Genomic DNA, 19,721 nt, shown 5'->3' with positions numbered 1-19,721 from the left:
TAATTCTGAACTTATTTTTAAGGTTCTTACCATGTCGTTAATTCTAGCGTTTTCATTTTTTTAAGGGTGCCACAATTTCACTGGAGGCAGAATTGTGAATGGGTTCTTGGATGCATAGATGATGGCAATACCAGCACTTATCTATGCTGGAGGAGTGTCTGAAGTGAGCATTGCTATCCTATTCTAGTCACTCTTAGAGAGCTATTACACCAATGTACCAAGGTTCGGCCCTCTAGCTGAGGATTCACAGTAACAGTGTTTCTTACTCTTCTTTCTTCTCAGCTGCTGCAGGTCTGTAATTAATTGGCACAGCTTTATGGGCAGCTATAGGGGCACTAGTGGGAATCTTATATGAGGGCTTTGGCATGAAAGAGGCAAAAAGCAAGAGACGATGTCCTTTGCAAGAGGAGAGGCACTTGATGCTCAACGATGTATCTTTGCCATTTGATGAGAAGCCAACTTCACATGACTAATTTGTGGTTGTACCCAACTGAGTTTTATGTGGAGTAAAGCCATTGAAATGAATGGGCCTAAGTTAGTCATGTCCATTAATTTCAGTGGATCTACAATGAGTAGGCCTAGCATTGTCAGCAACCCATGCTAACTCCATTCCATTTGGTGACACCAGAGTTCTTTTCGCCCCAAAGCTTTCCTTGGAATCTTTTCAAAACTAAAGTCCTCTCAATTTCAGCAACGTCCCTTTACATTTCCTTTAGCATTGCTAAACTTAAGAAGAACCTTACTGCTGAAACACACCAATGACTCATCTTGTCCAGCATCCTGTTCTCACAGTGGCCAATGAGAAGCCTGTGGGAAAATTGCAAGTAGGACCCAAGGGCAAGAGCACTCTCTTCTCCTGCGGCTTCCAGCAACTGGTGTTCACAAGCACACTGCCGCCGACAGTGGAGGCAGAATATATTGATAGTCTTGTTAGGATTTTTATCTCACCAGCTGCTCAGCAAGTAGCACTATGGTTGTTTATATCATGTGAGTGTCTGAGGGCATGAGACAGGAAGTCTCATTGCTGTTGGAGTACTGATAGAGGTTATTTCACTTCTGTGTGAGATGTTGTTCTGTACTGCTGCTGAGAGAGAGCAGACATGCTGTTGGAGTCTCTGTATATAGACTGTTAAATAAAGTAGTTTATAGCTACTCATTGTCTCTTTCTTCTACAGTGAGATGCCGGAAGACGAGCGTGCTCCTCTCAGGGGGGGGTCGCTTATCACAGGTCTCTCTGGACTGAGGAAGATTTACAGCCAGAGAGTGACCACCGGAGAGACGCCCTGGTGTCTTGGGAAGGTGGTGGCCTTCCCGGGCATTTTTCCAACAAGTCTCACCCTCCATAAATAAAAGGAAACATTATCAGTGATGGACAGGGCACTTTATTCCCCAAATATAAAAAGTTTGCTACAAAACTGGGTTGTCTTTTGAATCTTTAAACCTTCCGGCTTCGTCTGGTGAATGTTGCTGAGCCAGATGTGATGGTCTGTGGAAGATAAATTGGAAAAGGTTTCTCTAAATTGCCTCGTAACTAGCAGATGTAAGACTTACCTAAGCAACGCAAAGTACATCAGAACGTGTTCCAAAACACTGCATATAACCAGGTAATTGGGGCAATCGTTGAAGCCAGGGAACCAATTAAAAGTAGATCCCTTAGTAAATTAACTGACACATATAATTTAGATTCAAAAACATTCCAATGAAACTATTTTGTTTGGAGTGAGTTTTCACCTTTGTTCGAGCCATGGCTATTGTTGGAGCATATTCCTGATGAGATCCAGTTTGTGTAGTCTTGGATTGGGGATAGGGTGGCCATGTTCAAAATGCTCTTGTATGCATTAGCATCTACACCTGCTTCGATTCTTGCTTTCACATTTGCAATAGTTAAAGGGGCATGTACCCTTTGAGCATGTGCAGAGTGCCTTTCTCTAGATGGCCTGCAGTATTTTGCAGAACCATGTGGCACGATGCAAAATGCCAAAATAAAAGTGAGCAAAATGCATGATGCAAAATGCCAAAATAAAAGTGAGCAAAATGCTTGCATCCTTGACCAATACTTCCCACATATCTGGGATTGGGAGAACAGGAGCTTCCAAAGGCAGAGGCACAGACATTCTCCCAGCCCCTCTTTTGGAGAAAGTGGCCCTTCTGCAACTGTTCATCTTAAAATACAGTGGTACCTCGGGTTAAGTACTTAATTCGTTCCGGAGGTCCGTTCTTAACCTGAAGCTGAGGTACCACTTTAGCTAATGGGGCCTCCTGCTGCCGCCGTGCTGCCAGAGCACAATTTCTGTTCTCACTCTGAAGCAAAGTTCTTAACCCGAGGTACTATTTCTGGGTTAGCGGAGTCTGTAACCTGAAGCGTCTGTAATCCGAGGTACCACTGTATCAGCATTTACTCACCTCCACCATTTCATTGCCAACTACTTGCTGCTCATGGACGAATTTATCTGCTTTGGCTATTAGTTTCCCATTTTCCAGGGTTACTGTGCACTGTTTTAAAAAAGAAGAAAAACCATTACTGCACAAGGTTTGGGCAGCAACAGATCAGATGCATAGGTGGCCACAGCCAAATGGCCAGCAGAAGGCAGAGTTGCACCAGAATGAAGGAAATGAATACAGGCAGTTAGTGTTTTAGACACCTCTGATATGTGCATGACTTTACATGTCCACATTGCAGTGAACTCAGAAACACCCAGAAAATGTCACGAAAAACATCACAAAAAAGGGGGCAGAACAGGACAGGGCGCCTTACACAGGCACCACTGATGTGCACAGGGGTCTGGAACGTAACGTACACTCAAATCAGTTGCTGCCTGTATATACATTCTAAACAAATGTGTACATTATGGAGCCTCTAAAGTGAATAGAAGCTTCTCCATACACTGCAGTGGGAAAGAAACAGGTGCCTCCTGGGAATACTGTGCCACAAAGATTGAGGGTTGCCAGCCAGGCCCAGAGTCTCTGACCACTTTGTCCCATTCATTTATAGCACTTTGCTACCATGTTAAACAGTCATGGTTTCCCCCAAAGAATTCTGGGAACTGTAGTTTGTTAAGGGTGCTGAGCATTGTTACCAGACCCCTGTTGTCTTCCCAGAGCTTCAGTTCTCAGAGTTCCTTATGAAGAGGGCTTGGCTGTTAAACTACTCAGCGAACTGTAGCTCTCTGAGGGGAGCAGGAGCCTCTTAATGCCTCTCAGGATCCTTAACCACCTACAGCCCCCAGAATCCTTTGCGGGAAGCCATGCCTGTTTAAAGTGGTGCCATAGCACTTTAAATGTATAGTGTGACTGTGGCCTCTGTGTCTACCTTTAAGAACCCACCCATGTGGGCTCTCACATGCAGGTGTGAGTAGGGATGAGTGAACCTGTTTTTCATTTTTTCATTCTTCAGTTCTCTACATTTTCACATCAGTTTGATTTTTTTAAACGTCCTTGTGAAAATTCAGTAGCATTTTCATACAAATTCATTCTCAGATATAAACATTTTAATGCATTTTTTTTACTAATATACTCAGTTCTGAGAAGCCATTTTCCCCAATATAATGCATTTTTTCCCTTTGTTATTTTCTCCAGGATATGCACTTTAATGCACACTTCACCCTAGTAGCTGCCTTCTCGTACCCATTACCTGACTGAAAAACCTGCAATGCAAAATTTGGGAAGTGTGGATTTTGAAGGACGCCTGTCTTTTGCCTTGTGTATTGTTTCAAAAAGTGTGAATGAGGTAGGTTCACCCTGAAATGAAAACTGGATCAAAATTCTCCCTCCCCTGCCCTTTTCTCTGGGTTTGGCAACTCTACAGAGAATTCAGGACTCATGCACACTTTCGCTTGTCCTGTGCATAGAAAGGAGGTGTCTGAGTGCTTTCCTGCTTGTCCCGTACTTTCTAGGTGCAGGTCCAAGAGGTTTTGCCTTTGTCCCACCACTTTCCCCTTAGGAAACTTGTATTTTAGTGCTATATTGGAACAAGCAGCAATCTGAGGGAAACCTGATGGCCAATTGTTCAAATTCAGCGCTAAACCACAGGTTTTCCCAGAGGAAAGCGGCAGGGCAAACCGAAGAAGTGTGGATGACAACAGCAGCCAGGTGAGGCAGCTGCACCAGGTGGCAGCTTCATCGTATGCCTCTGAGGATGGCAGAGTAAAAACAGGTAGGGCAGATTTGAGTCTGGAGGCACAGTCCTGTGGGATTTTCTCTTGCTCAAGCCCCAGCGAAATGAGCAGCAACGGCAGCTTAGTGTCGCAGGAGATTGTGCACCCTTTTAAATTCATGCACGTGTGAGGAGCAGTCGGTTTTCTACATTATGCACCAAAAATATCTTGGACTGGCCCTTTTCTGTACATTACAAACAAGACAGTTTTAAAGAAGCGTGGTTATAATGTCTTTCCAGCAAAGAACCTTGGGAACTGTCGTTCTGGCAAAGCATCTGGGAATCTCCACCAGCTACTGTTTCCCAGCAGCTCTCACACTGGAACCAACTCTGCTCTAGTTTGTGTTGCAGATGTGCCTGAGTAATCAGTCGGCAGCATCAAGAGCCACCTGCTAATGCTGTTAACTCTCTCAAAGCCCTTAGTTACCTTCACTTTCTTGCCATCCATGGTGGTCATTTCTGTTTCTTTTCCCAGAGTAAATGAATTTGTGACGGATTTGTTGGGGGTTTTGGATGTGACGACAAAGCTGTTCCCGGTTTGCTGGATTTCAGTGATGGGCTTAATGTCTTTAGCCGCTTTGATGATATCGTCTGACAAAGCTGGGGAGGTGGAAAGAGACAGAGGCAGACAGATGTGGTGTTCATAAATGGAGAACATGAAAGATCCTGACTGGATCAGATCAAAGAACTGCTTATTAGAGCATCCTGCTTTCCCCTTCCCCCAATATACCTCTGGGGACGCCTTCAAGTAGGAGCACAGTCTCCCCCCACTATTGCTCTCCTGCAACCATTGTTCACAGGCAATGGAAGTTCCATTTTGCTATCATTCCTTCTATTTCCCAGGCTTCTGGTTATGAGTGCCAATCCTTTATGTAGCCCAAACAACACCACCTTAACATGACTGGGAGGTATTGTGGGGAACTCCAAATTAAAGGATCCCCAAACTGAGCATGCTCGTTGACCACACAATGACTGTAGGAAGGGGGAGAAGCCAGAGGGGAGGTGGGGTTGGAATCTTGAACAGCAGCCCTAGAAAGGGCAACATTTGGTTGCAGGTGCCAACTGTGCATGGCTAATAGTCACTGCTAAGCCTCTCTTCCTCCATGTATGTGTCTCACTCATTTTCAGAAACACAGGAAGCTGCCTTGTACTGAGTCAGACCCACTGATTCATCTAACTCCATACCAACTGGCAGCAGCTCTCCAAGGTTTTAGGCAGGGGACCGTCTTCCAGCCCTCCTCAGAGACCCTGGAGATTGAACCAGGATCTTCTGCATCCATATCAGATATCCGCCACTGAGCTATGGCCCTTCCTTTTAGATTTAACACCTTCTAAAGCAGTGACCACCACCCCATTCTATGGTGGGGAACCCTATGCATGCTTTCTGCCTGAAGGATTGCTTCCTCTTGCCTGGAAACAAGGAGCATTATATTCTCAGTAAAAGAGCAATTCTGAGGTTGGAAAGGTTTTGGGAAGATGTCTAAATTGGGGTGATAGTGAATGTATGGCGAGGAATGATGTAGAATTGGAAGGGACCACCAGGGTCATCTAGTCCCACCCTCAGCAATGTAGGAATCTTTTGCCTAGCATGGGGCTTGAACCCATGACCCTGAGATTAAGTGTCTTAATTGCCAACTGAGCTATCCTTGACCTCTAAAACTGGAGGGAAACAATCACAGAATTGTAGCAAAGAAGGGCTTTCTAATTGCAGCAAAAGATTGATTCTGTAGCAGAAGATGCTGCTCACCTTGATCTAGCAAAAGAGGTCTGCATGGTTCCTAGCCCTGTCCTTTGCCTCTCTGCCCAGAGGACTTTACAAATTCTATTAGTCCTCAAAGCAGAGAGAACAGGTCTCCCGTGAGACCCCTGATTATACTCTAGCGAACTTGTCTCTTCCGGAAGAAGCAAGGAGCTGCTTACCAATAGCTTTCAGGAACTCTTCATATTTCTCTTGGCTGTAGACCTGCCACGTGCCATTGAATGCCATTTTGGAAACCAGGAATGACAGAACGACAGGCTACTGGTGCAGGGCAAAAGCAGTTGTTGGTGTCCCCAACTTAACTGGGTGCCATTTATAAAGATGTGAATCCTGCATCCTGCCCAAATTCAAGCTGCAAATGATTATACTAGGAACTATCAATAATTAATCCTAAATTTTGGCTTTGTGGAAATAACCTTCCGGTCATTGGGTTGGTGCAAGCCTTGACTGATTCCTCACAGGAACAGGCATTGGCAAATCACACGTTATTTCAAGATCCAGGGTTTATGTAACAATGAAGGCAGGAAGCCTCAATGTATTTAGGGTGGGTGAATCCAATGCAAAGGTGGCTGAATCTGTCAATTTCAGTTTCTCACTTTCCTACCCTTAAATTCATTTGCTACATCTCCACATCACTTGGTGATTTAAAAACAACAACATGTCCTCATGAAAATGCTATTTTCACTAATTAGGCATTTTTTTGTGTATACTTCACCCTGGTATATCATATATCTCCTCCACCCTCACTTCAGATTTTTGCCACAGAACATTAGGGATGGATGAATCTGTTGATTTTGGTTTCTCATTTTCCCAGTCTAAAGTTAAGACCTGCAGTTTGCATTTTTTAAAGTCCTTATGAAAATTTGCCAACATTTTGGTGCACATTTCTCCTAACACACACATTTTTGTATGCAATTTTGATTAATATGCACATTTTTGCAAGCAATTTCTCCCAATATATTTTGTGTTATTTTCATCCATGTGTGCATTTTTATGCATGCTTCCCCTAATATAAGCATTTCTGAACAAATTTATTTGGTTGGAGAACCACATGCCATATCTGGAGAAATGTGAATTTCGAAGGATACTAGGGAGTATCTTAGAGAGTGGCTGCCAGTCAGTGTAGACAATACTGAGCTAGATGGACCAATGGCCTGACTTGGTGTAAGGTAGCTTCCTTTGTTCCTAGCATAGGCTTAAAAGCAAAAGCAAAATCAACAAACTACCTTCCAGCTTCCAGCTTGTGAGAGTTTTGATTCCTGATTGTCTAGAATCACCACAGGCAGCCAGGTGAATGTCTATTGAAAAATGTGGCCTATCAGGCAGGAGGATAGAATGCTTGATGATCGGTCCTTCAAAGCTGAGATTGCTGGTCTTCTGTTTGATAGGAAATCAAGTGGATCATGTAGGATACTAGCATGGTGGCAACCTTCTTTTGTACTTAGACATCGTGGGCAAATTCAGAAGTTCACAGTCCGTTTATGATAGTCACAGCCATACCCCAGTTACAGCCACACCCTCTTCTAAGATTATGCAATACAGTGGTACCTCGGGTTAAGAACTTAATTTGTTCTGGTGGTCCGTTCTTAACCTGAAACTGTTCTTAACCTGAGGTACCACTTTAGCTAATGGGGCCTCCTGCTGCCGCCACACCGCCATCGTGGATTTCTGTTCACATCCTGAAGCAAAGTTCTTAACCCGAGGTACTATTTCTGGGTTAGCGGAGTCTGTAACCTGAAGTGTCTGTAACCCGAAGTACCACTGTAATAATAATCAGGGGCTAATTGCAACAATCAATGCAGAGCTCCCTGTGTTGCTTTTCAGCAAGAGCTATTATTTTCTGTGCATGTACATCGGCAAATGATTTGGAGTGCTCCAATATCTTCCTTTGCAGTGACTCAAGCTGTGCTTTCCTTGAAGTTCCGTTGTGCAGAACAGAACTTACACACCATACTCTTGGAAACGGAGGCACCTTGCATTTTCAGTGTTCCTAAATGCTCAGTTTTGGAGCATATGGAAAAACAACTCCTTGGTGTTCTTCCCATGTGCCTTCTCCAGGGTGACCCTAGGAGCCAATCCTCAATGGCCAACTCACCTCCTTTCACTCCGATTGGCTCCAATCAGCACAAATGGTAAGAAGACTTCTTCTCAGTGGCTATGAAGCTCCCCTTTCATGTTGATTGGATGGCTCTAGGATACTGGAGACAGGGACCCTGCTGCAGAAATAGTCACAGGTCTTTGACCCCACCCCCCATGACTCCAGACCTCTACACCTTTTGGGCACAGGGCCAAAGAAGAGAGATGAATAATCACTCCAGGACGATGGCTTGTTAACTTTGGCAGGCTTTACACTGCAGTGTAACCTTGTATGCCACGAGATTGCTTAATTGAAGTAGTATTTGTGTACTACCAGGTCTGACCTACCTAGGTCAACATTTCTACTCCTGCATACTACACAATGCACCCCCTTTTGATAGCAGAATGGAAGAGTAATACTTCCCCCTCTTTTTGTAGCTGTATGCAACTTGTCCCCCCCCCCAAATGCCAAGAGGTGGAAACCATCTTAATACCCCTGCGCCATACTTTGAGAAACACCACACCATGAGTCCTGGTTTGGAGCAGCTTTGCACTTGCAAAGTACTGTTGAATTGATTTGGTGGAGAAAGGCTTGGTGACTCCAGGCTCTCACTAAAAACTCCTTGTTAGCAATAGCACCACGGGCTACTGGTCTGTTTCCAGGCATAAATCAGTGCTGGTTTTGACCTACAAAACCTTATATGTCTTTGGTCCAGGCACTTTTGGTGAGGACACAAGAGAGGGATTTCTCGGTGGTTCCTCCCAGATGGTGGAACTCCTTTCCATGGGAGGCTAGGCTGGTCCCCTCTCTGCTTTCCTCTCACCAGCAGACAGAGAGCTTTTTGTTCAGATAGGCCTTTGGCTGTTATGGCTGAGTCTTCTGAGGGTGGGTCACAATTAGTGATCCTGCAGCTGAGGTAGGACATAAAAGTCTTGCCTACAGGGTCCTGGAGCAACTGGCAGATGTACAGGGAAGGGCTGTAGCTTTGTGGTAGAACATTGACCTTGCATAGAAAGTTCCATCTTCAATCCTGGACATCTCCATGTAGGTCTGGGAAGGACTGCTGGCTGAAACCCCAGATCAAAAGTCTGACTCAGTTTAAGGCAGCTTCATATATTTGTATGTTCCTATTTTTATAGCCTAATTATTTATTGAGTAGAGGCCCCACCCACTAAATGCTGTATCTGGTCAGTTGATGGGCTGATGCCTTCTGTGGCCATTGGCTTCTGCTAGGCCCTGGGGTTTCAAGCTGTGGGGATATCTTCTCAAGGCTCTCTTCATCATCCAAGGAATCTGTTCTGGGGAGATGTGGACTCTGGTACACACAGTCCTACATGGGATGGACTGGGGAGTGGAGCCATCTTCTCCTCAGAGAACCTCCAAGGGTTCCTGGACTAGGACCAATAGCAACTGAATCATGCAGACCATGCATAGGAACACATTTTCAGAGCTAGCTTTGTATCAGAAAAACATACATACGTATGAGATGGAGATTAGGGCTCTCTCAGACAGGGTGGCCATGTCTTACTTTACAGAGGACAGTCATAAATGGCTCTCTGGTTCCAGCCTAGCTTAAAAAGAAATAACATAGGGAGGCAGAGCAGGAGTGGCCTTGAAGAAGTTGTCCATCAACACTTAGCACCTCAACAGCAGACCTGGAGAGTAGGTACACAGGTCACTTGAGCAGTCTTTCCCACTGCAGTGAGAAGTATTGTGTTTCTATTTATTGTAATTATTTCTGAATTTGCATCTTTACATACAGTATAAGTTAGCATATGCCAATTTCTTCAAATCTGCCTCTTCTTTTGGGTTATGCAGTTCCTCTTCTCTTGCTCCCTAACGGTATCAGAATGCCTGGAGGCATTTAGTGCATAACAGGACATATTCAGTTGTAACACTGGAAAAGTTCATAATCTCTTAAGCAATCCTGCTCAGTTCTGCCAGTTACCTCTTTTGACTTCTGCTGACCCTGGGGAGCTAAAATTTAAGCTGCTGTGTCAAAGGGACTGTGGCATTAGCTAACCAGCCCTAGCCACCAGAGAGGGTGAGGAGGACATGACAAATGGCCACAAATGCTTTTAGGAGCATTTATAACACAAAACAGCGTGGCAGATTTTGGCCACTTCTACACCTTATATTTAAGGCTAATGACTTCCCCCAAAGAATCCTAGGAACTGTAATTTATCCTCCCACAGTTACAATTCCCAAACACCGTTAACAGACTATAGTTCCCAGTATTCTGTGGGGGATCCCCGTGCTTTAAATGTATCACGTGACTGTGACCACACTCTGGTCCATGGACCACTGTCAGAGAAAAAGTACAGAAATGAAAGAATTAAAGAAAGTTGAAATGTGTGTGAGAGGGGGTTGAGCAAGCGAAGGTTGTGTTTGCAAGAGACCCGTGAGAGAAGGGTGGAATGACAGGAGCTATAGCTGTAAGTGTTAAGGACAAAGGGAGAGGAAGCTAAGAAAGTTGCTATGTCTTGAGATCAAACCAGCAGAAGCTAGTAGAAAGAAGTACTGCCATATATGGAGATAACGGCCCCTTTGCTAGCACATGTACAAATGCTTGTGCCTTTTTCATATTTGGTGTGCCATCCTCTCAACTACTTGCTGGTTGAGGTTGCCGCACTGGCCTTGCAACGCTTAAATAAACACCCTTGGTGACCAACAGTTGAAGTCTGGATTTTATTGGCTGAACTCATAGGGTCTTGGGTATCGAACCCCAATATTTCCCCAACACCAACAGCGGTCTGTGTGCTTCTTTCAAGTGGTCTGAAGTGTGTCTGCATTAAATATTCACCTATATTTGGCCCATGGGGGGGGGAGTTGGGCAACCGCTGTTAGCCTTTTTCATAACAAAGGAAGACCTTCAAACGTCTTTAGATCTAGGTAGCACCACAGGTGAGCAGCCATGAATTCAGGTTTTAGGCTTCTAGTTTATTAATGCATGCCTCATCATCAAGCATCATCATTTGCTCTTGTCTTGTCACATTTAACAGTTTTCTTTCACGTGAATATTAAAAGCATAGCATGAACCACAAAACAGCTCACTACAGATTCATGATCAATAACACCAAGGAATAAATGCATCAGAAGTCCACTCAAGCCTTCTTTCACCTGGACTCTACATCCAGAATAGAGCCACTGCTATTAACATCAGCAGGAAGGTCTCTGACATCAGACATATCAACACTATTCAGTTAAAGCATCCTTAAACCAAAGCACATGACTTCACCCAATGAATCCTGGAAGTATACTCCTCACAGAGCTATAATTCCCAGCACTCTAAACTATAGTTCCCAGGATTTATTTTTTTTTTTGGAGGGGAAACCATGTGCTTTAAATGAATGTTGTGGATGTGCTGTAGACTTGAGACCTCAACCATCAAACTCACTAGGTGACCTTGAGCCACACATCAACTCTACCAGTAGCCTACCTTTCAGAGTTGTTACTGTGAGAATAAAATTAGGGGACAGGAATAATGTATACTGTCCTGAGCTCCTTATAAGGTGGGATGATCATGATGATAATAATAATAATAATAATAATAATAATAATAATAATAATAATTCTTCAGGTAATAATAATGCTGCTGCTGCTACTACAGACATTTGATTTCAGGTTTGTTTTTCGTGAAAAACAAATTCAGCATCTTCTGTACTCTAGTTCAGACCATGTTTGTCCTGTAAAGAGATCCAGCTGTAGGCCTGTCACTCTTTCCAAGCACCCCCTCCCGCCACTTTCCCCATTTTCTAAAGTACAATTTCTTTTCTCTCTGCCTGCCAGGGCTGAGTCATGCATGCATGCTCGTCAATGGGCAACCGCAATATCATGTTATAATTTGTGAATGAGCCACTGTAGACCTAACATCACTCTTAGACCTGCCTGACATATCACCCAAGTCCCAAAACTTTCCAATAATGCTTGATTGACAAGTCTCTTTTTAACATGGTGAACCCAGATTTTTAAAATTGTGATTTCATGATGGGTGGGGTATAAATAATAACATCATCATCATCATTATTATTATTATTATTATTATTATTATTATTCTATCAGGGATGTCATATGCAATCCCACTATTTGCACCTACAAAAGTTGGGGCAGTCACACTACTTCATTTCCAATCGGTACACATCCTGTGACTTCCTGCTGAAATTCCTTGACCTTTCGTGCTACAAATGTTCTGGGTGTGTCCCACTTTTGTTCTGCTGCAGCCTTTCCAGACATCAATAATGAGGTAGCATTGGAGAAGCATCGCGGAACTAATGAGCAGAATAAAGCCACCACTAAAACATAATTTTTGTGATAGCACCCACAATAAAGCACCAGTCTGGAGGGGTCCTTAGCTTTCAGTCGACATTTTCCGAGTGGGATTTTCATGTACAGTACTGTTCCTATCAATGCTCTGATGCAAGTCCTCGTAGCTGTGTTCTGAAATATTTTCAAAAAGTGGGCTACCAAGGGATGTGGTGGTGGTTGGCACTTTCACAAGCTCAGATCACTACGACAAAATCAACTAGGAAGAGTCAGAAATTGTATGCGACAGAATACCAGCTACTGGATGTGTGTGTTTAGGTGGAAGCACAATGTGGGGAGAGCTATTGCCATCCTGCCCTGCTTTTGAGTTTCCCATGATGCATCTGTCTGGAAAGATGCTTGACTAAAGGTGGACCCTCATGTCCATTCATTGCAGCAGTTGTCCTTCAGAGGGACTCAGTAGAATGGGGAAGTCCATTGCACATGCCTCTTATTTGTGTAATTCCTGGGTGCCCACAAGAAAACCAGGTTTCATTTCCAACCTCCTACCTTGACTGCCAAGTGCTGCCTCCAACCTCCAGCCATTTCATTGCAACTGCCCCTTGGCACCATCTGTTCTAGGTTTATGAAGGAGGCAGTACAAACTGTGCGTGCCCACTAGTTAGGATAGATAAAAAAACAGGAGGATGGATCCAGATTAGGGTTGACACCCCAAACGAATTTACTGGGTGAACATATGAGGAATTTTGCTGGCTGAATTCAAGTTTTATTTATTTCAATGCAAGTTAACTCATGACTTCCCCAATCCATTGATTTCCATGGGACCCACATTCAATTAGCTTAGCCTGGATTCAACCCAATAACACTACAGATTGCCTTTACCATGTAAAAACAGATGGGCCTCAGTTGGTAGTCTGTCCTGGAAGCACCAATCCAGATATACTGGGGGCAGTTATTTGGCAGTGAGAGAAGTGCTCTGCAAATGGGGAAGGAAACAAAATCTCTTCTATCTGATTATTTTATGTGAGCTCTGGAGTTGAAACAAGGCGCTGGGCTAAGGCCTAGCTCAGATCAAGGCCTGCTCATCTCTTAGCTCCTTAGGCTCTTCTCCATGCTTGTAGACACTGACGGTAACCCTGCCAGTTTCAGAGCCCCACTTGTTCTTGACAAAGATGCTGAATTTCCCAGAGTCCTCGCTGCTGACATTCTCAATGGTGATGGTGATAACGGTCCCTTTCACTTCCATCTTGTACCGATCTTTGAATGTAATGACTTGCTCGTTTTTGTACCAAGTGATCTCTGGATAAGGATCTCCAGATATGATGCATGTCAAGCAGAGAGTCTGTTTAACAAACAAACAAACAAACAAACAAACAAACAAACAAACAAACATAGCATTAGCAATAGGAATTCAGGCTTTACAAAAGAAAATCAATACAGATAAGAAAGGTCTCTGAGTGGGAGAGTATATTAAACTTACAGCCTTATAAAATGAATGCAGCACCAATTCAGTTGTTATGTGTAAGCCTTAATGAGTGTTAGGTTATTTTAAGCTTCCATACTCAGTTGGTAACAAACCATAGTTTACCATTTTCTCTGAATATGGGAAACTGTGGTTTGCTACTAATCACAATCAGGAGCTTTAAATGCCCTTCCCTTGTGTGTCTTTTCCCTGCCTCATATATATACAGAGAAATGTAAATATGAGAAAAAGATTTATACCATGGTCCCGTTAATGAATTAGGGGGCATTCTTGTATCCATGGTGTGATAAATTGTAAGGGCTCTCAAGCAGTTTAGGGCATCCAGAGGAAGAAGTTGTTCCCCTACTATTAGGGCTAGAGTTAACCTGTCCATAACATTAGAATTACCTTGTTCTCCATTATGGTGGCAACATCTGGAAGGCCCCGAACAACTTTTGCTCGGCCTGACAAAAGATCAAATATCATTATTATTTATTCAGCTATCACCTCACCTTTTCCCACCAAAAGAGGAATGCCTACTAAGCTTATATATTAATAATGTTATGACTGCTGCTTGACTGTTCCTTGGTTAGGCTACTGACTGTTTCACCAGGACAATCAGCTGATGCTTCACAGCTGAGAGCTAAGGCCAGAAGATGATCTTGTGATAGCTGGGAATCTCTCTCGGTAGCCTTCAGAATGCATTGCACATCAAAGCTTGGAGAAGGAGATACTCCTCCAGCTGCAAAGAGGAGGCAGATAGACAGCAAAAAAGCAGCTTGCAGTTTGAACTTCAGAGAGTTTTCCACCTGGAGTTAACTGAAATGGGAGGAGCAGCCTTGATGGCAGGGGTGGAGTTGATGCTGCTGCTGCAGAAGATTATCCCTTTGGAGCTGCTGAAAGAGTGTCTGCTTGCTTCTTATATGCCCAACTTGTATATTTACAAGGATAGCTCATCTTAGAAAGACATCTTTAAGTCTCCAGTACTTTTGGATCCATAGGAAACTCAACCCACTGGTACTGCCCCTAGACCTCCCCTCCACGACCAAGGGAAATGGAAGTGTGTCACAGTACAATATATAACACAAAACAAGCGCCTTTGATGCATTTGCTTCAGTCAACAAAGATTGCACTTTTGTATACTCACGCTCTTCCACAACAGCTGCTTCCCTAAAATGAAAAATGATATTGTAAAATCAGCATAGGCATTTTCTTATTAAATGAGTATCTAATACTCATAAAGAGATTATCTTCCTGAATCTCTGCTTTTGCCTATTCCAAGGAGCCAACCCATTTAAGCTGCATAATAACCCCCTGATGTAGGTTGGAAGGAGGGGCAGATGAATGTGCCAATTCCAGTTTCTCTCGGTTTCTCATTTCCCCCCCCCACCTATTTGCAATTTTTAGAAGTCCAAATATATACAATTCCAAATGCAGTGTTGCCTAATATGTACATTTTTGCAAAGCAAATTTTACTTAATGTAATGCATTTTTGCATACCCCCCCCCACTATATTCCCATTCAACGCACAGTTTATTGCAATATGTGCATTTATGTACCCCTTACTTGGCTGGAGAACTGCACTGAAAATTCGGAAAAGTGCAAATTCTGAAAAAAGGCTATGTTTTGGTTCTCATATTGGTTTCAGAAAGTGTGAGTTAGGTAGATAGACCTTTAAATGTGACCTGAGTTGAATCTCTCTCCCTCCCAGCCGCTCTAGCTGGGAGAGAATGTGTGTGACATCCAAGGCCCACCCAGTTGGCTTCATGGCTTCATCAGGTATTTGAACCCAGGTCATATTCAATGCTCTAGCCACTACACCCTGTACTGGCTTATTACATGAGATCAGAGAGTTCCACCATAAATATTCAAAGCCCTCCCACCCTTAATTAAAACTAAAACACTAACGAAGACACCATCACCCCAACTGTAGGGCAAATAAAAACCCCTCACATCCCTCAAGTAATATGGCTACTCTCCTAGCTGGTATTTCAATCTTGTCTCCCCACCCCACTTTCTGGTTTTGTTTTGTTTTTGCTTTATTTTAAACAAAGCTTGCCATCAGTGCTTTTTTGACAAGATCCAGTTTGGCAGCTATGGAAGAACAAATTACACCACTCTTTGTTCAATGGTAGGTCCAGTGCAGAGTACTTTGCTCCAAAGGGCAAGTGCCTCTTGAAAAAAATGTGGCTGCAAAGGATCACTAAGAGGATGACCAGGCTGGTGTAGATGCCATACTAACTGCTTCCTATCTCAGGATGCACATTTTGTCATGGAGTACACAGTTAGGGCATCAGCTTCACACCCAGATGATTGGAGCATGCTCAGAAAGAAAGCAAAACCTTCCTCTGCATTGAGTGTTGGTTAAGTGACAAGTAGAAATTTTCTACGGAAAAGGAAAGTTTGGAGCAAAAACTTACTTGAGCCTTTGATGTTCAGCCAGTGCATCGTCAAAAGCTGCAAAAAGAGAGAGATTTTGACTGAATGAACCATGTTTTCCTTTACTGTTGAAATATGAAAACAATACCAGGTTCTTATCCTCTATTTGTCTCCTATGCACAGAATTGTCATTCATCTCCAAGGAAATGCCCATAGTCTTTCCCCCTCCTTTATATATATATATTTATTAAGCTTTAAGGCAAATACACAAGCAGCCAATGAAAAGGAAAGATTGTCAGCAGTACAATGTTTTTTATCATCCCAAACACCTATGCCCATAAATCTGGACAGAAAATGCTCAGCTGCCCTCTCTAACACAGGGAATTAGTCTCCATTAGTGAAAACAGAGCCTTGTTCATTGGGAGAGGAGAAGGGAAGGTACTTGTAGAAACTGGAGGTAAAAAATGTAGAGCTGAAATGACAGAGACGGGGAATTCTAAATTTCCTGCAACATCTCAGGTAGGAATGGTAAGTAGGAACCAAAGTGTTATTGGAATAAGTACACGGAGGGAAACAGTTCTGTGGAACACCAAGAAGTAACTGAAATTTACAGCATAAGCCTATGAGTGCCATTTAATTCAGTGGGACTTACTCCCAGTGCATATAGGATTGCAGGTGCAGGGTAGTAGTACCCATTTTGAATTTGGTTGTTGTAAGAGATGGTGTATTAAGTAAACTTTGTTCCATAGCTCAGTCTCCTGCCACTCAATGATATCACATAGCTCCTTTGCAATAGCAAAAATTACATATCCCTAAAAATCAAATATCAGTACAAAAATTTATAAATATCTGAAATTCAAAAAGTCAAATCTGACACCTGAAATGTTGGTGAATCTGTGGAAAATTTTCTTCCAACTCTAATCCTGCAGGAAGGAGCATTAAACCAGGATCTCCTCTAAGATGGAGCTAAGTGAGCTAAGGCTGGAACTTAGTAAAGTCACAGAATGTTAATTTTCTAGGCCAGGGAGACTCATCTTTGTGGGGTGAGGAAGCAGGACTTTAGTCAGCAGGTCTTCCTTAGCTTCAAATGGCTGGAAGTGCAACGGCAGGGATCATGCAGTTTGTAATGTAAGGGTTAATTTTGCCAGTGTTAGAGAGAGGAAAACCAAAGGCCAGGCAGAGTGTTGGGTGTTGAGATGGCGGCAAAGATGACCCTTGGGGTACCTTCCGACTCTACAATTCTAGGATTCTAAAAAAAAGCTGTTGCTTTGTTGCTTACCTTTGCCAGACAGGTCAGTCGACAGCTTGCGTGATTTTTCTCCATCAAACAACTCCAAAGTATATTTGCCTTTGTCCGACTCCTTGGGATCCAGGATGTGGAGCCAAACCTGCTCCATGGTTGTTCCTGTTTTCAGTCGGTCTCCTCCTTCCACGCGCTTGTCACTGAATAAACAGGATGACATTGGATTACCATGATGTAAAAAACAACAACATTTAACTATGTCAGAGCAATGGTGCTGGGGCCAGACGTCTTAGTGCTGGTGCCAGCTAGCCTCTTCTCTGGGGAATGTGATTGAGGGATTACTGCCACAGAGAGTTAAGAAGCTAGGGGTTAAGTTATGGAAAATATCTAAAATTGGGGTGTATGACCTTTTGCTACACCCAGAGGTTCCAATGTTCCTTTGTTCCTCCCTCTCTCCCTGATTCAAAAATAGGGGGTTGACCTTTGTTTCACTCCTGAAGCAGGCTAGTCCATTCCCTCAGTTTCATAGACAAAGAACTACAAACCCCATGCCTTTGAGTTAAGGCAAAAGAGAGCAGCAATTCCCCCTCTCATTTTACCAGAAGATTTGTCCCAGATTTTCAGGTATGGAGGCCATGACTTCTGACAAGTGGTGCAAAGGTTTCCCCTCTTCATCTTTAAAATGAAGCTCAATTGCTGAGAAGAGGTTAGACAAGTGATGGCATGCAGGCAAAAGGCTCATGCATATATGGCAAACCATGTGGACGCGCCATTTTTGAACACTTCCCCACCCCATGAGTACACAAACCTCTTATGCTAATAATTTCCAAAAATGCTAGATTTGAATGTGAACTATTAGTTTTGAATGTAATTTCGTTTTGAGAATCTTTTACAATCCCCTGTGCAACGCTTGGAGCTTTAAAGTGGAGGTATAAGCATTCTTTTTTTAAAAAAATCGATCTTTATTAGTTTATAAGCAATACACAAAGAAAAAAGAAAACATAACTCCAAAAAGAAAGAAGAAAGTACAACACCAAAACACACAAATATTAAAAACAGACAACTTTCACCACCGACTTCTGACCTCCTCAGCGTGGGTTCTTTGTTTCCTTATTAATTGCATCTATTTTTCAATAAACTTATCTTGTAATAAATGTTGTTTGTGCTCTTTTTACCTTATGCTATCATGAGAGTTAGTCAAAGCATACTAAAGCTTTGATGTGGGGACAATGCTCTTTTAAATATAATATGTAAATGTCCCATTCATTGTTAAACTTTTGGGTCAACTGATCCCTGATCTTCTCAGTCATATTCTCTAATTCCATATACTCAAATAATTTAACCTGCCACTCCGCTTTTGTTGGCATAAGCCAAGGGTCAGCAAACTTTTTCAGCAGGGGGCCGGTTGACTGTCCCTCAGACCTTGTGGGGGGGCCAGACTATTTTTTTGGGGGGGGGGAATGAACAAATCCCTATGCCCCACAAATAACCCAGAGATGCATTTTTAAAAAAAGCACACATTCTACTCATGTAAAAACACGTTGATTCCCAGACCGTCCGTGGGTCAGATTCAGAAGGTGATAACCGGCCCCCGGGCCTTAGTTTGCCTACCCATGGTATAAGCACTCTAAACCAATTAAGTACTAATAAATAAACACATACTTGTGGTCCCAGGTTGCTTTCATGGCATCTGTGTAGTATTTCACCTCACTGTAGATCTTGATGCCTTCTACAGTAGGCTGGACTTTCAAAGGTGATGCAGAAAGAACTAAACAGAGAATTATGGGGAGGGAGGGGTTGTGGGGATGGAAATGCAGTTGAGAAAGATGACCAGGCCTCCTATTTTTTGCTTTTCTTTTAACCCACATTTGTTTATTTTCTTTCTGCCTTTCTTCCATGATGATAGCAAAGGCAGGTATGTATACATGTCACTGATCTCAGAGGTCACTGATCCAGGCACTGACCAAACCCAGACCTGCTTAGCTTCAGCAAGGCGGCAGCCTTGTATCTATTTACATCTTTAATGTAATGTTATTGATACCACAAGGATGTGGGTTTAGAAGTAAACAACTTACCGCTGATCCTGGCAAGTTCCTTGAGGATGTCATCAAACGCTGTAAAACACATTTTTAAAAATCCTTTTAAGTAGATAAAAACAAACAAGCAGCAACACATAGCAAACATATCAGAATGGCAATATTTTCAAACTATGTTCTGGATAACCATGGGATTACTTGGAAAAGAATTAGGAGTTATTCAGTTAGAATTTCACTGAGATCTCGCCCTTCCTCCAAGGAGCTCAGAAGAATGTGCATCAATCTTCTTCAGCCTGGTACCCTCCTAATGTTTGAGTCTACAGTTGTCATCATCCACAGCTGTTGGCAA

At 43.0% G+C, this 19,721-nt stretch overlaps 2 protein-coding genes across 3 annotated transcripts in view; both read right to left on the bottom strand.

Moving 5' to 3' along the window:
* Nucleotides 1–1,359: 1,359 nt before the first annotated feature.
* LOC309537342 (fatty acid-binding protein, liver) lies at nucleotides 1,360–6,236 on the bottom strand. The gene is made up of 4 exons (XM_082232210.1): nucleotides 6,074–6,236; nucleotides 4,581–4,753; nucleotides 2,404–2,493; nucleotides 1,360–1,486 (listed from the first exon to the last, which is right to left on the bottom strand). Exons 1-4 carry the CDS (start codon nucleotides 6,138–6,140, stop codon nucleotides 1,436–1,438), a joined length of 381 nt encoding a protein of 126 aa, XP_082088336.1. The 5' UTR covers nucleotides 6,141–6,236; the 3' UTR covers nucleotides 1,360–1,435.
* Nucleotides 6,237–13,162: 6,926 nt separating this feature from the next.
* Nucleotides 13,163–19,721, bottom strand: part of MYOM3 (myomesin 3) — a 45,749-nt gene continuing 39,190 nt past the window's right edge. For both annotated transcript variants that reach the window (XM_082231467.1, XM_082231466.1), the window contains 7 exons: nucleotides 19,412–19,450; nucleotides 18,999–19,104; nucleotides 17,373–17,536; nucleotides 16,135–16,171; nucleotides 14,862–14,884; nucleotides 14,123–14,178; nucleotides 13,163–13,594 (listed from right to left, as the gene is read on the bottom strand). In XM_082231467.1, coding sequence (XP_082087593.1) covers nucleotides 13,319–13,594; nucleotides 14,123–14,178; nucleotides 14,862–14,884; nucleotides 16,135–16,171; nucleotides 17,373–17,536; nucleotides 18,999–19,104; nucleotides 19,412–19,450 — 701 coding nt within the window. In that variant the 3' untranslated portion in view covers nucleotides 13,163–13,318. The remainder of the gene's footprint in view (nucleotides 13,595–14,122; nucleotides 14,179–14,861; nucleotides 14,885–16,134; nucleotides 16,172–17,372; nucleotides 17,537–18,998; nucleotides 19,105–19,411; nucleotides 19,451–19,721) is intronic.

This window comes from Podarcis vaucheri, assembly GCF_965113315.1.
Source record: "Podarcis vaucheri genome assembly, chromosome: 7".
NCBI classification, from domain to species: Eukaryota; Metazoa; Chordata; class Lepidosauria; order Squamata; family Lacertidae; genus Podarcis; species Podarcis vaucheri.
This window is presented reverse-complemented; position numbering and strand designations above follow the sequence as displayed.

What these genes read in the sequence shown, in the direction of transcription:
- LOC309537342 (XM_082232210.1), bottom strand. Translation starts at nt 6,140, where the DNA reads ATGGCATTCAATGGCACGTGGCAGGTCTACAGCCAAGAGAAATATGAA. An exon ending in AGAGTTCCTGAAAGCTATTG is followed by an intron (nt 4,754 to 6,073) that starts GTAAGCAGCTCC and finishes CCACCTCCCCAG; the next exon opens with CTTTGTCAGACGATATCATC. An exon ending in TGGATGGCAAGAAAGTGAAG is followed by an intron (nt 2,494 to 4,580) that starts GTAACTAAGGGC and finishes TTTTTAAAACAG; the next exon opens with TGCACAGTAACCCTGGAAAA.